The sequence below is a fragment of the Montipora foliosa genome, unplaced genomic scaffold (genome assembly GCF_036669935.1).
Source record: "Montipora foliosa isolate CH-2021 unplaced genomic scaffold, ASM3666993v2 scaffold_427, whole genome shotgun sequence".
In the NCBI taxonomy this organism is placed as follows: Eukaryota; Metazoa; Cnidaria; class Anthozoa; order Scleractinia; family Acroporidae; genus Montipora; species Montipora foliosa.
The window spans coordinates 215,001-230,000 of record NW_027179731.1 but is presented as its reverse complement, the minus strand read 5'-3'; the positions used below and the strand labels follow the sequence as shown (position 1 = coordinate 230,000).

The window sequence follows — 15,000 nt, the reverse complement described above, 5'->3', positions numbered from 1 at the left end:
ATTTTCGAAACATGCAAACAGATATATTTTTAAAACCTCTTGTCGTTGATTGAGATAAAAACTCAAAATGCTCTTTACTTTTGTATTTTATTTTTTTGTGACGTCACGTGCAAACCAAGAATATGTAGACAAGTTCCGTAGACGTGTGTACACAAGTGCGTGCCTATTTATTTATTAATTATTTTCGGGCGCCAAAGTCGCTAACAGCTTTAAACACCTGTTTGGACGAGATGCAAGAGTTTAAAGGAAGAGATAGAGCATTTGTGAGTGATTGGCTTACAAAACTTCAAGGTCTTCAAAAGTTGTCTTCAAGGGAAGGTCTTCAAAGGAATTTTGGCTGCATAAGAATGCTATATATATACGGGTTATTGACAAAGCGTGAGGTCAAGATGGCTGGGTATTGGACTGAGAAGAAGAAGTCGAGGTCCATAAACACGCAAAAACGGAACGAGGCCAATATCCAGCCATCTTGACCGAACAAGCTTAATCAATAAAGGATTTATTATATGGGATAAAACACCAAAAAGATCTTGTGGGACCAAGCGAGAAATCCCGAGAGGCCAATATAGCTCCATCTTGCCTGCTCGGGTAGCCAATCATAGCGGAGCTAGTCATATAATAAGGTACGTTTTTACATCCCCATTTCATTGTTAAAGCTCTACCGTTTCTGTTAGAGGTAATCAAGCGACACTGAACAATTTAAAATACACGCAGTCGTAAGCGCCCTAGGCCCTGTTGTTGATAAGTATACAGTACCCTCGTTAAATAACCTTTCCCATGTTTCGGAGTTAGACCAGCTTACACTTACTTATTGATATTGTCCGATTTAATTAATTCAATTTCATGTCACTTTTAATAGTTTCAATATTAAAGTTGTGTTTTTGTACTTGCTCTAGCCTGGTAAAAACGGTATCATCATATGTTAGCATGTTTATACACAAGCTGTATTAAAGACGACAGGAGCCGACGACGGTTGTTCTTTAGGAGGCTTTGACAGACAAATCTGACGATAGGGTAGGGCATTTGAACACCATTTTGGCCGGAGGGGGCAGGAATTTGAACGATTTAACCTTCAAAAGTTCAAATGCACAGGGTTTGCCCGGAGGCTGGAGAGGGGGAGGGGGGGGGGGGGGAACGTTGAAGTTTCGAGTTGATCGACACGTAAGTTGAACCTGCGGTAAGCTTCTGGTGAACGAGTTCTCCTTCAGTCTCTCCCTGTTTCTGTTCTCATCCAGCCAGCACGGATTGAAATGCTAAAAGTATTTAAAGTTTCTCAGCGAAAACTAGAGTATGAAAATTAATAAATTGCCAGCCAGCTGCATTGTCACTGCAGAACAGACATTTTGCGAAACACCTTCATTGGGTGCCCCTGGATCTTGGCTGATCGTTGAAAGTTAGGCAAGTTTCTTGTTTGGCCATATATGAAATGCACTAAATACTGATCCGCGAAACATAAAGAAAACATCTCATAATTATTGAAGAAGCTCAAAATAAACCAATGGACTTTGTGAGCTTGTTGTGCATGCAAATTACATCGACAGCCATTTCGATTCGTAAAACGCCGACAACAGGCCATTTCGAAATTCATGTTTACCTCCTCTTCAAAGCGAGTTTAAGTGAGAATTTTTCATATGTAAATTAGTTTTCATTTATATAAACTTGAACTAATTACCATCACAAAAACTTTGAACTTAGACTGGCTTTGAAGAGGAGACAGACATGAACTCGGAAATGGCCTATTAAGAGCGAGATCAGTTAGAAAAACGTGGATATGCATAAAGAATCCCATGGGCCAGAGCTCAATTAAGGATTATTTCACGTGTCTTTTCAAAGTTTTTACGAAATTACCCTTGCCACTTAGCAACTGGGGATTCAAAACTTTGAAAATGCAAGTGAAAGTAAATTTTAATTGTCCATGTGGTTAGTTTTCTTTATCACGCAATGGATCTAATTTCAACAATAATAGTTCGATTCCACCAAATTGCCCTTGCCGCTTAGCCAGTAGTACAAGTGAAATTAATCCTTACTTAATTCCCTTCGAGGGTTTTTGCATTTATCACGCAAAAGGGCCTACCAGTAATTTCAACAATAATGCTTCGTTGTTGTTGCGAAATTGCCCTTGCCGCTTTGCAGTTAGAAAAAACTTTGAAAATACAAGTGGAATTAATCCTTAATTGCCTTTTAGGGCGCTTGCGTTTATCAAACAAATGGCCAATTTTCAACAACAATGCTTCACTGCTAAGCAACTATCAACAAGTCGGATCAAGTGGTCATGCCCTCTTGATTACTGAGATATACAAAGAAAGACCACACGTGTTCACTGATCACACCACATTATTTTTATTTGTCCTACATTAACTCACGTGGTCCGATGCAAATTATAGTTAACTAGAAGATCCGTGAGCGTAAACTGGGTTGCCTTTGGTAAGTGTTTGTCCTTCTCAAATTATCGTACTACTAAACGGCAAGAATTTCTATCATCGTTATGAAAACTGCTCCCATATCCAATTTCAAGCCACGCATGTAAATTAGGTAATATTTACATAACACGATGAATCCAGAAAGGATGAAATAATTTTTCCAGCCAAATCTTTAATGAAACAAACAATACATTTTCTATTACAGGAAAATAAATAGTAACCTTCCTATTTCGTTCTGTGCGTGCAAGCAGCGCAACACACTCCGTGTCAAAAAAACACGGCGACTAAATAAACTTCTCACCGGAGTTCAGGACCAAACCCTTTTGTGAAGAACCATTGAATAATGAAGCAAGAATTGGACAAGCTTTCTTTCAAATACTTCTTGACTAACAAGAATTAGTACAATTCTACTAGTATACTAATGCAAATGCTGTAATCTGATTGGCTGAGCCATTGAACACTATGAGCCATTAGTGTGCAGTGGCTGGAGGTCGTCTAGGAAATACCGACGTTTTTTTTTCGTTTCCCCAACGTTTTGGAGGAAAATTTGGATGCAAATGGGTAATTAAATTTCTGAGCAGTCTAAACGAAGGACAGTTACGGTTTCGTGACTTTCAAAAAAAGTTGAAATTATTGAAAAAGCTGATGCGCCCGCGCGCACAACTTAAATGGCAATTCAATCCGAGCGATCTTTTTTAGGCGAAAAGTTTAATAATACGTCAAGAAATAATTAGAAACCGTTATTTGAAGCAAATTTTAGTAAGAATTCCACTATCACCTCATAGAAATCTTGAGCTCATAATCTAATTGTTAATTAGTCAAAAAACCAATTGTTTTTATAAATAGAAATTAAAGAAATTATAAATAGCCAGACAACAGGGATCCGACTATCCACTCAAGGTGTTCGATTCCTTCTCTGAGTTTGTTAACCCATACCCAACCGAAAAAAAATGCGAGAGTATTTGCCATTTGGTTTCAGTGTTAAACATAACACAATTAGTAAAGTATAAGAAATACAGCTGACTTTGATATCCGACGGCGAAAGATGCAAATTGTTGCCGAGGTCCATTAATCGTCGCTTTTAAGATTCCACACATTCATTTTTCAGCGATTGTGCTCTTTAACGATTTGAGTTTTCTTCTTGAGATCCATAAGGGTATATTCTGTTAAAGATCCAATAAAAAAATCAATCCTTCGCGTTACATCGGGTTCGCCGCCATTGCTTGTACTGTATCCACCGGATAAAATCTACCTCCTGAAACCTAACAAAGATACGTACAGAAGACTCTACGCACAAAGACAATACTTAGCACGAGAGTGACAACTTTTCCTTTTGCCAACGCGGAGAAAAACAATTAAAAACGGAGAAATGCTACTCATGTTCTGCCTGGATTGCCATATATGGCAACCCGGTAATTACGTAACACCAAAACGTGACGTCCTAGTTATCCTACAGATGATTGCTATATGCCATTTGCATGATGGCATCATTTTACTACCGCGTCCAGAATTCTTTGTCAAAATGCTCTGTTATTCAGATTTTTCTTCCCTCCTGGAAACCAAAAAAACAAAACAATGATTTCAATTTGCCTGACAATGTAGAAGCAACTCAAAGCAGTCTGCTCTTGGTAGTAAATGACGCCATCATGCAAATGGCCTGTTTGCTGGCGAGCGTTAGCGAGGCAGCATACCATTCTTGACATTAGCCAAAAAAATCAAAATTTGAATGTAAGATCGGAAGCATGCTCAGCCGATTGTGGTGGGTCATGTCTATTATCCGGGGTATTGATACCCGAAATAACGTCACGTACACGTCGTGGAAGGGAATTTTACAGTCACAGCCTTCCAGTCGAGTACTCTTCCAGTGGGTCGTCATTGATCATCATCAAGAGATTATGATCTCTTGAGGGAGATTAGTAAAAACATTTTTACAGCGACCAGATGAATAAAGCACGTTAGAGTGTTTGTGAATTATACGGGATATGTTAGGCAAAGCGGGGTTATAGGTAATGACGAACGGAACAGTATCTGTCTGTTGTTTAGGTTTGGGTTTAAGAGCGTCGTCCCGGGAAATGTCAGAAGCACGTCGTATCTGGGTTTTAAGGAAATTAAGTTCGTAACCTTGATTGACGAGGTAGTCCATAAGTCCTTACAGCGTTGTTTGTAAGTGTCATTGTCGGAGCAATGCCTTCACTGTGAGGGATGTTGGTATAAAGAGAAGTGACGTCAAGCGTGACAAGTATGGCATTGTCGGGAAGTGTGTTGATTGTGTTCAAGTTGGCAAGTTTGTTAAGGAAATCAGTAGTGTCTTTAACGTAAGACGGGACAGTGTAAACTAATGGTTTTAGGTAGTAGTCAACAAACTGAGAGATACGTTCTGTGGGGTGGTTGTTAGAAGAAACTATGGGTCGTCCAGGATTGTTTACTTTATGGATTTTGGGGAGTATGTAGAAGCGTCCAGGTCTAGGGTCGTTTTGTACAAGGTACTGTTTTGTTTTTAGGTCAATAAGTTTGTTGTTGAACATGCGTTTAACGTATTCAGCAACTCTTTTTTGTATCATGGCAGTCTTGTCCTTTCCTTGTTGTTCGTAGAAGGTTGGGTTATTCAATTGTCGGTTGCATTCGTTTATGTACCAGGATCTGTCCATTATCACAGTCGCCGATCCTTTATCGGCCGACTTGATGATAATGTCGTGTCTTTGTTTAAGTTGACGTAATGCGTCACGTTCTGTCTTAGGGAGATTGTCACACACGCGGTTGGGTTTGGAGGTCAACAAGTCACGTTTTACAGCATTTAAAAAAGCGTTGAGTGCATCGTCTCTGTTGGTCGGGGGTGTCCAAACACTTTTAGGGGGGAAGGGGTTAGGTTCGTCGCTGGATACGCCATCATGAAAAAATTCTGTAATGCGTGAACGACGGGCGAATTCGTCTGAAGAAGGCTGGTGTTGGCCAGCTGAAATATTGTAACAACGCCTATGTTCACGTTGTCTTGACCACCCTTTGCAATAAATTTAAATTGACATTAATTTTGCTCAACTACGCTCAGCATTTCTCAAAAGGATACTCTTTTGCTGAAAAGGCGCCAGAAATTTGAGAGCAGAAGTTTAAATTGAAAGATTGAAGTGACATGCCATTGTTTTGAAATTATCCATTTGCTTATAAAATAGTAACGCCTGCGACACATGCTAAAGATATGCACACCTTTCTTCGCTTTTTAAATACTTTCACTCACACTTCCGGTATCCTCTTTCTTTAAAAATTTGCAGCTGCTTAAAAAATAAATACCAGTCACTGCTCCCAGTTTGCAAGGCAGCACTCACTTTCTCACTGAAACTCCTAGTTTACTGTAATAAACCCTGATCCCCGTTCCCGGATTCATGTCCAGTTGTATTAGCTTTTCCCTCTGCAATAAGAATTAAAGACTGGGAACGAGTTTATTCCACAATATGGCCGGTCATCTGAGGTGAACTTATTTTGCCAACAAGAAGCGACACTGTCTTTCCCATCTCGGTTTTAATCTTAGAAATGGAAGAGATGGGCGAGAGCACGACTGGAAATGTTTCAAAGAAAGTCAACGTTGACCACAAATGCCTTAACGACCACGAAAACACATCACCGATCAAATTAAACAAAGGACACGAAAAGAGCTTTTATTCGTTAGTTATCTGCTTTGTCGCATTTCTGCAGTGGTTTCTCCAAATTCTTTTCTTTGGGCCTGATGAGCATATCTGGAAAAGCTCAAGTATATGCTTGTCTCAAGAAACGGAGAGTTCCAAGGAACCAAAGAATGCAAGAGTTTTTGTTCTGGACGATGCATCTTCCTGTGAGACGCTTCTGCAGTATTATCGTTCACAATATCCTTTCGGGATGAATTACCTTGGAATTGACTGCGAGTGGGTAAATACTAAAGGCCAAGTGAATGCTCCTGTTGCATTGTTACAGATTGCAACTCCCATATGTGACTGTTTTCTTGTTCGTCTATGTGAAATGGAGGGTCAAATGCCTCAAATTTTGGAAGAAATTCTGCAGGACAAGACTATTCTTAAGTTTGGTGTTGGTATCCAGGATGATGTGAAAAGACTATCAGCAATGTTTGGTATCAATGTGTTGGGATGTGTGGACCTCAGACATGTAGTTCAAAGGTGTCAAATGGGAACAGATGACCAGAAGAGGTAAGTCCTACTGTAGAATTTTTTTTTTCTCCCAGTGATTTGAACCACCAATAGTTAGTCTGTAAGCGTCTGACATTTGGTGGCCGTTAAAAGGGATGACCTGAGAGGACCTTCTTCCGGTCAGCAGTTGCTGCAAGTGACAACAGTCATGGTCTCTGTTATGTCTCCGCATAATTACGATATTTTCCGCATAAAACTGAAGAAATGCCTGATATTAGTGTCAGATAAAGCAGCTGCTTACCACCCTCACAAACACAAAAGCCAAAGAGATTGACTATTTTGAAACGCCTTTTTTCCTGAACATTAAAAAAACACGCCATTTTGTTCGCAAGATGAAAGTTCGTAAGCAGTTTCCACTCATTTTTTTCGGGAATGAGCCTGGACTCTGGTTAAACCGTTTTCATAACATACCCTAGTTTCGAAATTTTTAAAAAAGATACAACGTATGAGAATCTAGCGGCAAGTTATAGTGGCAAATTAAAACTGCATCATTTGTAACTCTGGTAAAGTAGGGACAGTCATTGCGATGAAGTTGTACAAAACAAAGAGCCCGCAATACGTACATGTATGTGTAAAAAACCGCTGAAAATGGTGAATGATCGAGGGAATGGATCGTGGTTCCACCACATCACAAGTTTGCTTCATATCTCCAAATTGAAACAAAATTCATGACAAGAAACAAAATATTTTTTTATCGCTTTATTTCTTTTAGCAAAAGTTTTGGCAAAATGCCGATTACCAACCCCTTTATTTTAACGGTGAATGCTGGTCGCAAATTGGCGACTCGGCCAGATATCTTAATCGCAAAGGGAAAAAGCGACTGTATTGGTCACAATTTCGAGTCCTGATTTACCATAAGCATGTAAATACATTGGACGGGCCTAATTATTAGTTCTATAAATGTTTAAATTTCCGCATAATCCAGTGTAATTTCCGCATAATCATCGCATGTTTACGCATAATATGGCCAAAAGCTTCCTGAAAAAGGTGAGTCTTCTCAATTCCTTTTGAGGACTGCTAACGACTGAATTTCATGTAAGTGTTCAAGCTGAGAGATTATTCCACAATACAGGAGCCACTGCAATTGAAAAGGCCTTGCCCTGAGTGTGGGAAGCATTATTTTTTTTCTTTAGAATGCTCTGAGAGTTTCACTTGTTGTAAAAATACCTAAGGTGGAGATAACCCATGTATTACTTTAGAACTAAAAAAGTTAAAGGTAAAATAATGATTTTAGGATGACTTGCATCAATTAACTGGCAGTCAATGAAGATCATACAGCACTGGCAATATGTGTGAATACTTCCAGCGTAATGTTTGATGTTTCTATACTGCAGTGACACATAAGTGTACTTAAAATGCTTAGAACTATGGCCAAATTTTTATTCCTTGAATTTTTAGGTTTTTGAGTCACATAGAATTCAATTTACCGTTTGGAAATACAGTATCTGCATTCAGTTCCGGAGATATTTAACTTTAAAAAATTTGTAAAATATGCAAATGAGAGGACTGATGACATCATTCACTCAACCCAATGTAACATCAAGTACCGTATTTACCCGCAGATAGGCTGCACTTTTTCCCCGGAAAAATGGGGCCAAAATTAGGATGGCGGCCTATACACGGGTACAAGTGTTTTGACACCTCATTAATATGCAAGAGATCTCACGGTCGTACACTAAATTGGCGTTTTAGTGTTCGCTTTCAATTGTTACTAACTTACACGTACAACACATGTAACTAAACATGAAGTCCATATCTTCAAAGAAACTTGATTTTCTCTGGAGCAATGAGGGCATCAAGTTTTTTAATGTCTCAGTTGTTCGAAGACGTCCAACACAGCTTGCACGGAATAGCCATTGCTCTTCGTGGTCCTTTGGTGGAAGTGACGTTGATGAAAGTGATTTCAATGGATTTTAATTTTGATAGGAGAACAAAGAAACTCTGTTGTGCAGCTTTTATCCATCGAAAAATTGATCATCATTCATGGAATGTATAACAATTTTTATTTACATATTCTGAAAGTTGTAAACACATAACAACTTGTTTATGATTTTGGCGAACGTGTTTAGGAGTGTTACGCTTCATTTTACTCGTGTTTGTTAAAGGTGCAAAATCAAAATAGAAATAGAGATTTAATTTCGCTCGTCTTTCGAGACCTTTGCTGCATGTAAAGGGTATTAAACTTCGAAATAATGCCCTGTGAATGCTTTCATCGGCAGCATTTGCGGATCGAAATTGACAGTAATCAAAGCCACATACTGTATGCAAATTTCGACTTGTCGGCAGTCACGCAATTTATTCTTTTGTTCCGCAAACAATACTGGAAAAGCAAAATTATGGTTACGAATAACAAAGGCACAAACGCGTATACAATACGCAATTTTAGACGCGTCAAAAAAAAACGCGTATACGCGTATCGCGTGCGTTCATTTTGCGTCTGCGTTGTTCGCTTATCTCCGAGCGGCACTGTACATGTCACTTTGCAGCAGAGAACATTGAAACTTGGTGCTGGCTAATAGGTAACACACTGATGGCTATAAAGAAATTGGTTCCCATGGCAACTCACTCTTTTTCAGTCCCCTTCAACATGATTTCAATATTTTTGGTGATCTTTGAGCTAGAAAAACATTTAAAAAGACCACAAACTCAACCTAACGTATTTACATGAATGCAGGATCATGCAGATGAGACACCATTGGCAAGTATCAAAATGGAATGCAATGGTGGCCAGCAAAGCCTTTAATATCTGGGAGGTCTGAAACCCAGTAAGTTTGTATGGTAACAAAACTGCTATGCTCATGTTGTGGAGCACATATACTAGAATCGTACTGCAAAGAATCAAGCATTTCTGATACAAATTGGCTGAGATATCTCTTTTCATCATATATGATCAAAATTTGGTTGAGTAATTGTGATGTCATCACTTAGCTAATTTGCATATTTTAAAAACTTGAATACATGTATCTCTGGAACAAAAAGAGATATTTGAAAATAGTAAATAGCATTCTTTTTTTCATACAGACTACTGTAACATGTTTACATGTATCTCTTAAAATACAAAAATTTGGTTTTATCAACGGAGTTGATAATGTAAATTGGCCACCGCACAGAGATTCTAAAAGCTGACGTTTCGAGCGTGAGCCCTTCGTCAGAGCGAATCGAGGGATTATGGGTTACGTGTAGTTTTATAGTAGAGTAGGAGCTACGCTATTGGTGGTAACATGGCAACGTGAAAAATAGGAATATATTAGTTAAATGAAAAGCGTTCGTTAATACCGTGAGGATTAAGGGTGCCAATTTGAAAGATGAATTTTCCATCGTACCTAGATGTAGGGAAAGGCCGTAGATAGCCATGTGTTTTTTGGAGTGGTTAGGCAGATTAAAATGGCGAGCGACTAGCTTAGATGCATCCTTGTCATTCTCTATTTAAAGTTTCTCGGCGAAAACTACAGTATGAAAATTAATAAATTGCCATCCAGCTGAATTTTCACTGCGGAACAGATATTTTGCAAAACTTCTTCATTGGGTGCCCCTGGATCTTGGCTGATCGTTGAAAGTAAGGCAAGTTTCTTGTTTGGCCATATATGAAATACACTAATTACCGATCCGCGAAACATTAAGAAAACATCTCATAATTATTGAAGAAGCTCAAAATAGACCAATGGACTGTGTGAGCTTGCTGTGCATGCAAATTACAGCGACAGTCATTTCGATTCGTAAAACGCCGACAATAGGCCATTTCCAAATTCATATTTGTCTCCTCTTCAAAGCAGCGCTTATAAATCTTAGTAAACGCAATGACATAGTTGTCAAATCGGCCAACAAAGGCGGCGCGGTAGTTGTTTGGTGGTCCGACCTTTACCAAAAAGAAGCTTTGCGGCAACTTTCGGATATATCGTTTTATGCCAAAATCCCTAAAGATCTCACTTCCAAAAATCAAAAACTTGTCAAAGACACCATTCAAAATCTTATATAGCTAATCAAGAATTACCGGACACTGCCACTAATCTCATCATCAACACACTTCTTGCCTAAAATTCACAAACCCAACAACCCAGGTCGCCCTATCGTTTCTGCCTGTAGCTGCCCCACCGAACTCATTTCTAGCTACTTAGACAGGATTATGACGCCTTTCGTCAAATCTTTGCCATCATACATTAAAGACAGTACACACGCACTAGTTACAAATTTTCTGCGATTTCAATTTCTCCGGCCAAGATGGACATTACGTCTCTATACACAGTCATTCTTAATAGCGAAGGTCTTCAAGCACTTAAACACTTTTTCTACCAATGCCCTGTCAAAGAACCTAGGGCAGAAACACTCCTCCGCCTTGCCGAACTAGTTTTAACACTTAACTGTTTTTTATTCGCCGGCAGCTATTACAAACAAATTAATGGTGTAGCGATGGGCACAAGAATGGGACCTAGCTATGCCAATCTTTTTGTAGGATATGTTGAACACCAATTTTTTAATCAGTACAACGGCCCCAAACCTGAACTCTACGGCCGCTACATTGACGACTGCATCGGCGCTATTTCATCCAGCAGAGAAGAACTCGATCAATTTATAACCTCCATCAACTCTTTTCATCTGGCTCTTAAATATACAATGTACCTGGGAAATTTCATTGGCTTTCCTAGATATCAAAGTTTCAATTAGATGCAACTTGCTATGTACTAGTGTGCACTACAAACCTACAGATTCAGACAGTTATTTGTTGTATTTATCGTCACATTCATCACATGTCAAGAACTCCATTCCTTATTCTCAATTTCTTAGACTTTGACGTTTATGTAGTGATGACTCCGATTTTTCCAGAAAATCAGAGGAGATGTGCCAGTTCTTTGAAAAACGTGGATATCCTGTCTCTGTGGTCAAAGCGGGCCATCATCGTGCCCAACAATTTGATCGACAGTCATCACTACAAACGTCACAGAAAGATAAGAATGACAGAATTCCATTCACCCTCACTTTCCATCCTCATAATCAAGCACTCAAAAGCATCATTCTTAGTAATGTTAAATTACTCCAAAATGATCCTGAGACAGGTAGAATCTTTTCGCAACCTCCACTTATTTCATTCAAACGCGACAAAAACGTAGGCAACTTTTTAGTTAGAGGGGCGCTCAAAACTAACGAGCAACCCGGCACTTTCAAATGCGTGCACTCAAGATGCAAAACTTGTCTTTTCATTGTTAACACTATCAAGATATCGGGACCTAAGCGATCTGTTAAGATCACCGATCGTTTCACATGTACCTCGGCAAATGTCATTTATTGCATAACCTGTACGTTATGCAATAAATTATACATTGTTGAGACAGGTAGACGACTAGGTGACCGATTCCGCGAACACCTTCGCGATGTTGAGAAGAATGACAAGGATGCATCTAAGCCAGTCGCTCGCCATTTTAATCTGCCTAACCATTCCAAAAAAACACATGGCTATCTACGGCCTTTACCTACATCTAGGTACGACGGAAAGCCGCAAGAATCTGGAACAAAAATTCATCTTTCAAATTGGCACCCTTAATCCTCACGGTATTAACGAACGCTTTTCATTTAACTAATATATTCTTATTTTTCACGTTGCCATGTTACCACCAATAGCGTAGCTCCTACTCTACTATAAAACTACACGTAACCCATAATCCCTCGATTCGCTCTGACGAAGGGCTAACACTCGAAACGTCAGCTTTTAGAATCTCTGTACGGTGGCCAATTTACATTATCAACTCCTTTGATAAAACCAAATTTTTGTATACTACTTCCCCACCGACGCAGCACCACTGACAGTTTCTTTAGAAACTACCCCTTCATTTATCTCTTAAAATGGCTTACAGTGTAGATAGAAAAGTAGCACTTTGAGTTGCCCCCTTTTCAGAGATCTGCCATTGTGCTCTTAAAATGGCTTACACATGTAGATAGAAAAGTAGCCCTTTGAGTTACCCCCTTTTCAGATATCTTAGCCTGCATAGCATGGCGGTTTTGGTTGCAAAGTAATTAAGGCGGGCGAGGGCAGAAAAACCGCAAGGAGATTGGGGCAGGAGCAACTGTTATTTTTCTCACGGCTTGGCCGCCTCGCACCCGGCTCGACAAAACTGCCATGCTACGCAGGCTACAGAGATCTGCCATTGTGCTGCATGTACATCCTCCACATGTATTCTAAAGGTACTTGTACATGTATGGAGTTATTTTTATGTGGTTCCTGGTAAATACATGCAAGTCTTACCTGGTTTACTTCACAGTTTCCAGAAGATGAGTCTTGATGCCTTAGCCAAGAAACTGTTGGGTGTTAGAATGGATAAGTCCTGGAGAATTCGATGCAGCAACTGGGAAGCTGCAGAATTCAGCGTACGGCAGATTGAATATGCCATGAATGATGCATTGGTTGCAAGTCATATCTTTCTTAGGTTGGTTAACATAAGGACAAGGCACAACAAGGATGAAAGAGGCATCTATGATTCACTTGGTTTTTGTCCAGTGAATGAGAACCATTTTGAAACTGAAAATGATTGCAATTCTCAAGGTGCTTGCCACAAGTTTGAACACACTGAACAGTCTTCATGTGTATTGAAGAATTGTGATGTGGAGAACAACAAAACAGATTTCACACTGAATCAGTCAGGAGACAGTCCAGAGTATTGCTTGCCTGAAGAACCAGCTTTCAAACAACATCTCAATACTTTTAGGTTAGAATCTTTGAAAAATAAGAATCCCATGCAGGAGGGTTTGAATTTTGGAAATATCAGTGATGATAAGTTTCTTCGTGACAGATTAGCATTAAAAGAAGCTTTGTGTGGTGATTCTAAAATTTGTTATGAAGCTACAGTAGATCTCAACAAGTTTGAGTCACCTGAGATGGAAGGATACCTTTTCATGGATGAGGTTACAAATGTTCTTACAGACCCATGCTTTACTCAAAGAGCAGGCAGAGACATTGCATTCAGGGGAAAAAAAAAGAACTTTGTCTCAAACGATGAGGATGAAAAAGATGAATTTAGTTCTTGTAGTGCAGGGAAGCCTCGGAAGCCTTATAAAAAAGGCACAACGAGAAAAACACCACTGTACATGAACTGCATGCTGGCAGCTCCTGATGGATCCAGACTTTGTACTCTGGATCGCAAGAAGGCGGACTGGTACGTCGAGAGGGGAATAGGTATGATGTTCAGTCATTTCTTAGTTTTTAAGTTTAGATTTGGTTTTTATTGAAAACCTTGTGTTTGGAAAGGAAGCTGGCATTGCACACTGTATGATGAAACTGAGCTTGTGTATGATTTCTTCAGACGTATTTGGTTCTACTGGATCTCTTTATCTCAATGACAAAAAAGACAAATTTTTGAGAATTATTGTTATTGTTACTGTTCATTGTGGGATCCCTGCATCTCCCTTGTTAATGACTGGGACAAGTTCACTTAAACCATGTTTTCATGTACATGTACTTCTTGTAGAACTACTGTATTAAGCAGACAAGGATATCTAGACAATCTACAATCCTAGACAAAACTGTTGGGAAGGTTAGCCCTTTTGAAGTCTTTATTGCTTCTCTCCCCTCCCCCCTCCTTCAATGTTGTGCAAAACTGAATGGTTTCAGTGGAAAATTGTTGACTTACCTTACATTAAATAGGGGGGAGGGGGGCTACGTAAGAGAAAGTGAAACTATTTCTTTTGAGCTTTAACAGAAGCAGGTTGAAATACAGCTCTGGTGTGGTTCATTTACATAATCTTCCCAACTACTTTTGTCTATGATTGTCTGAAAATTTTGGGCGTGGTCTTAAATTGGAAAGACGACTTCTTTCTTAGCGTTTACAGTGCCTTTGAAAAACAACCACAATTATCGCTTGCTTTAACATTTAACTGCTTTTTGCCATGTTATCGTGAATTTTAGGCGTTGATCTGGTTAAAAATAAGGCAAGTTTTCAACTTCATACATGTGTTAGGACGTGCTGTTACATTAGTGTCTCAATGGTATTAAATTGTAGAGCAAATAACATGATGAAAATTCCTTCGTAAATGAACAGAAAGGGGAGGGAACTAAATGATAGTTAATTAAAGCCAAAACGCTGGTCTTGAAAGGTCAAACGAGTTCACGGACTAAACTCTTACAATGGCGGACGTCAGTTGCACTTTGCCAAGTTGAGAGCAGCGCCTTTTAAAAACGTGATGTGTGCATTTCAAACAGTCACATTAAATAAGTAAATTAACAGTGATTACTTTTTTTGCACCAGTAGCGTGAGTAGGATGGCCTGTCAATCATTGACCTATTTTGGGAACAGTAAACATGTATGTGAACATTACTCCATAACATTACTCCATAAGAAAATGCGAAATATATGCCCAATGAATGTGATATTTTGCAACAATAACGTAGTTATATGTAAAGCATACTGGAATACGTACACTGT

General features: G+C 39.2%; 1 protein-coding gene across 1 annotated transcript in view; it reads left to right on the top strand.

Annotated features, from left to right (window-relative positions):
- The first annotated feature begins 5,884 nt into the window (after positions 1–5,884).
- Positions 5,885–15,000, top strand: part of LOC137988766 (exonuclease 3'-5' domain-containing protein 2-like) — a 24,849-nt gene continuing 15,733 nt past the window's right edge. The window contains exons 1-2 of the mRNA XM_068834724.1: positions 5,885–6,592; positions 12,844–13,754. Coding sequence (XP_068690825.1) covers positions 5,946–6,592; positions 12,844–13,754 — 1,558 coding nt within the window. The 5' untranslated portion in view covers positions 5,885–5,945. The remainder of the gene's footprint in view (positions 6,593–12,843; positions 13,755–15,000) is intronic.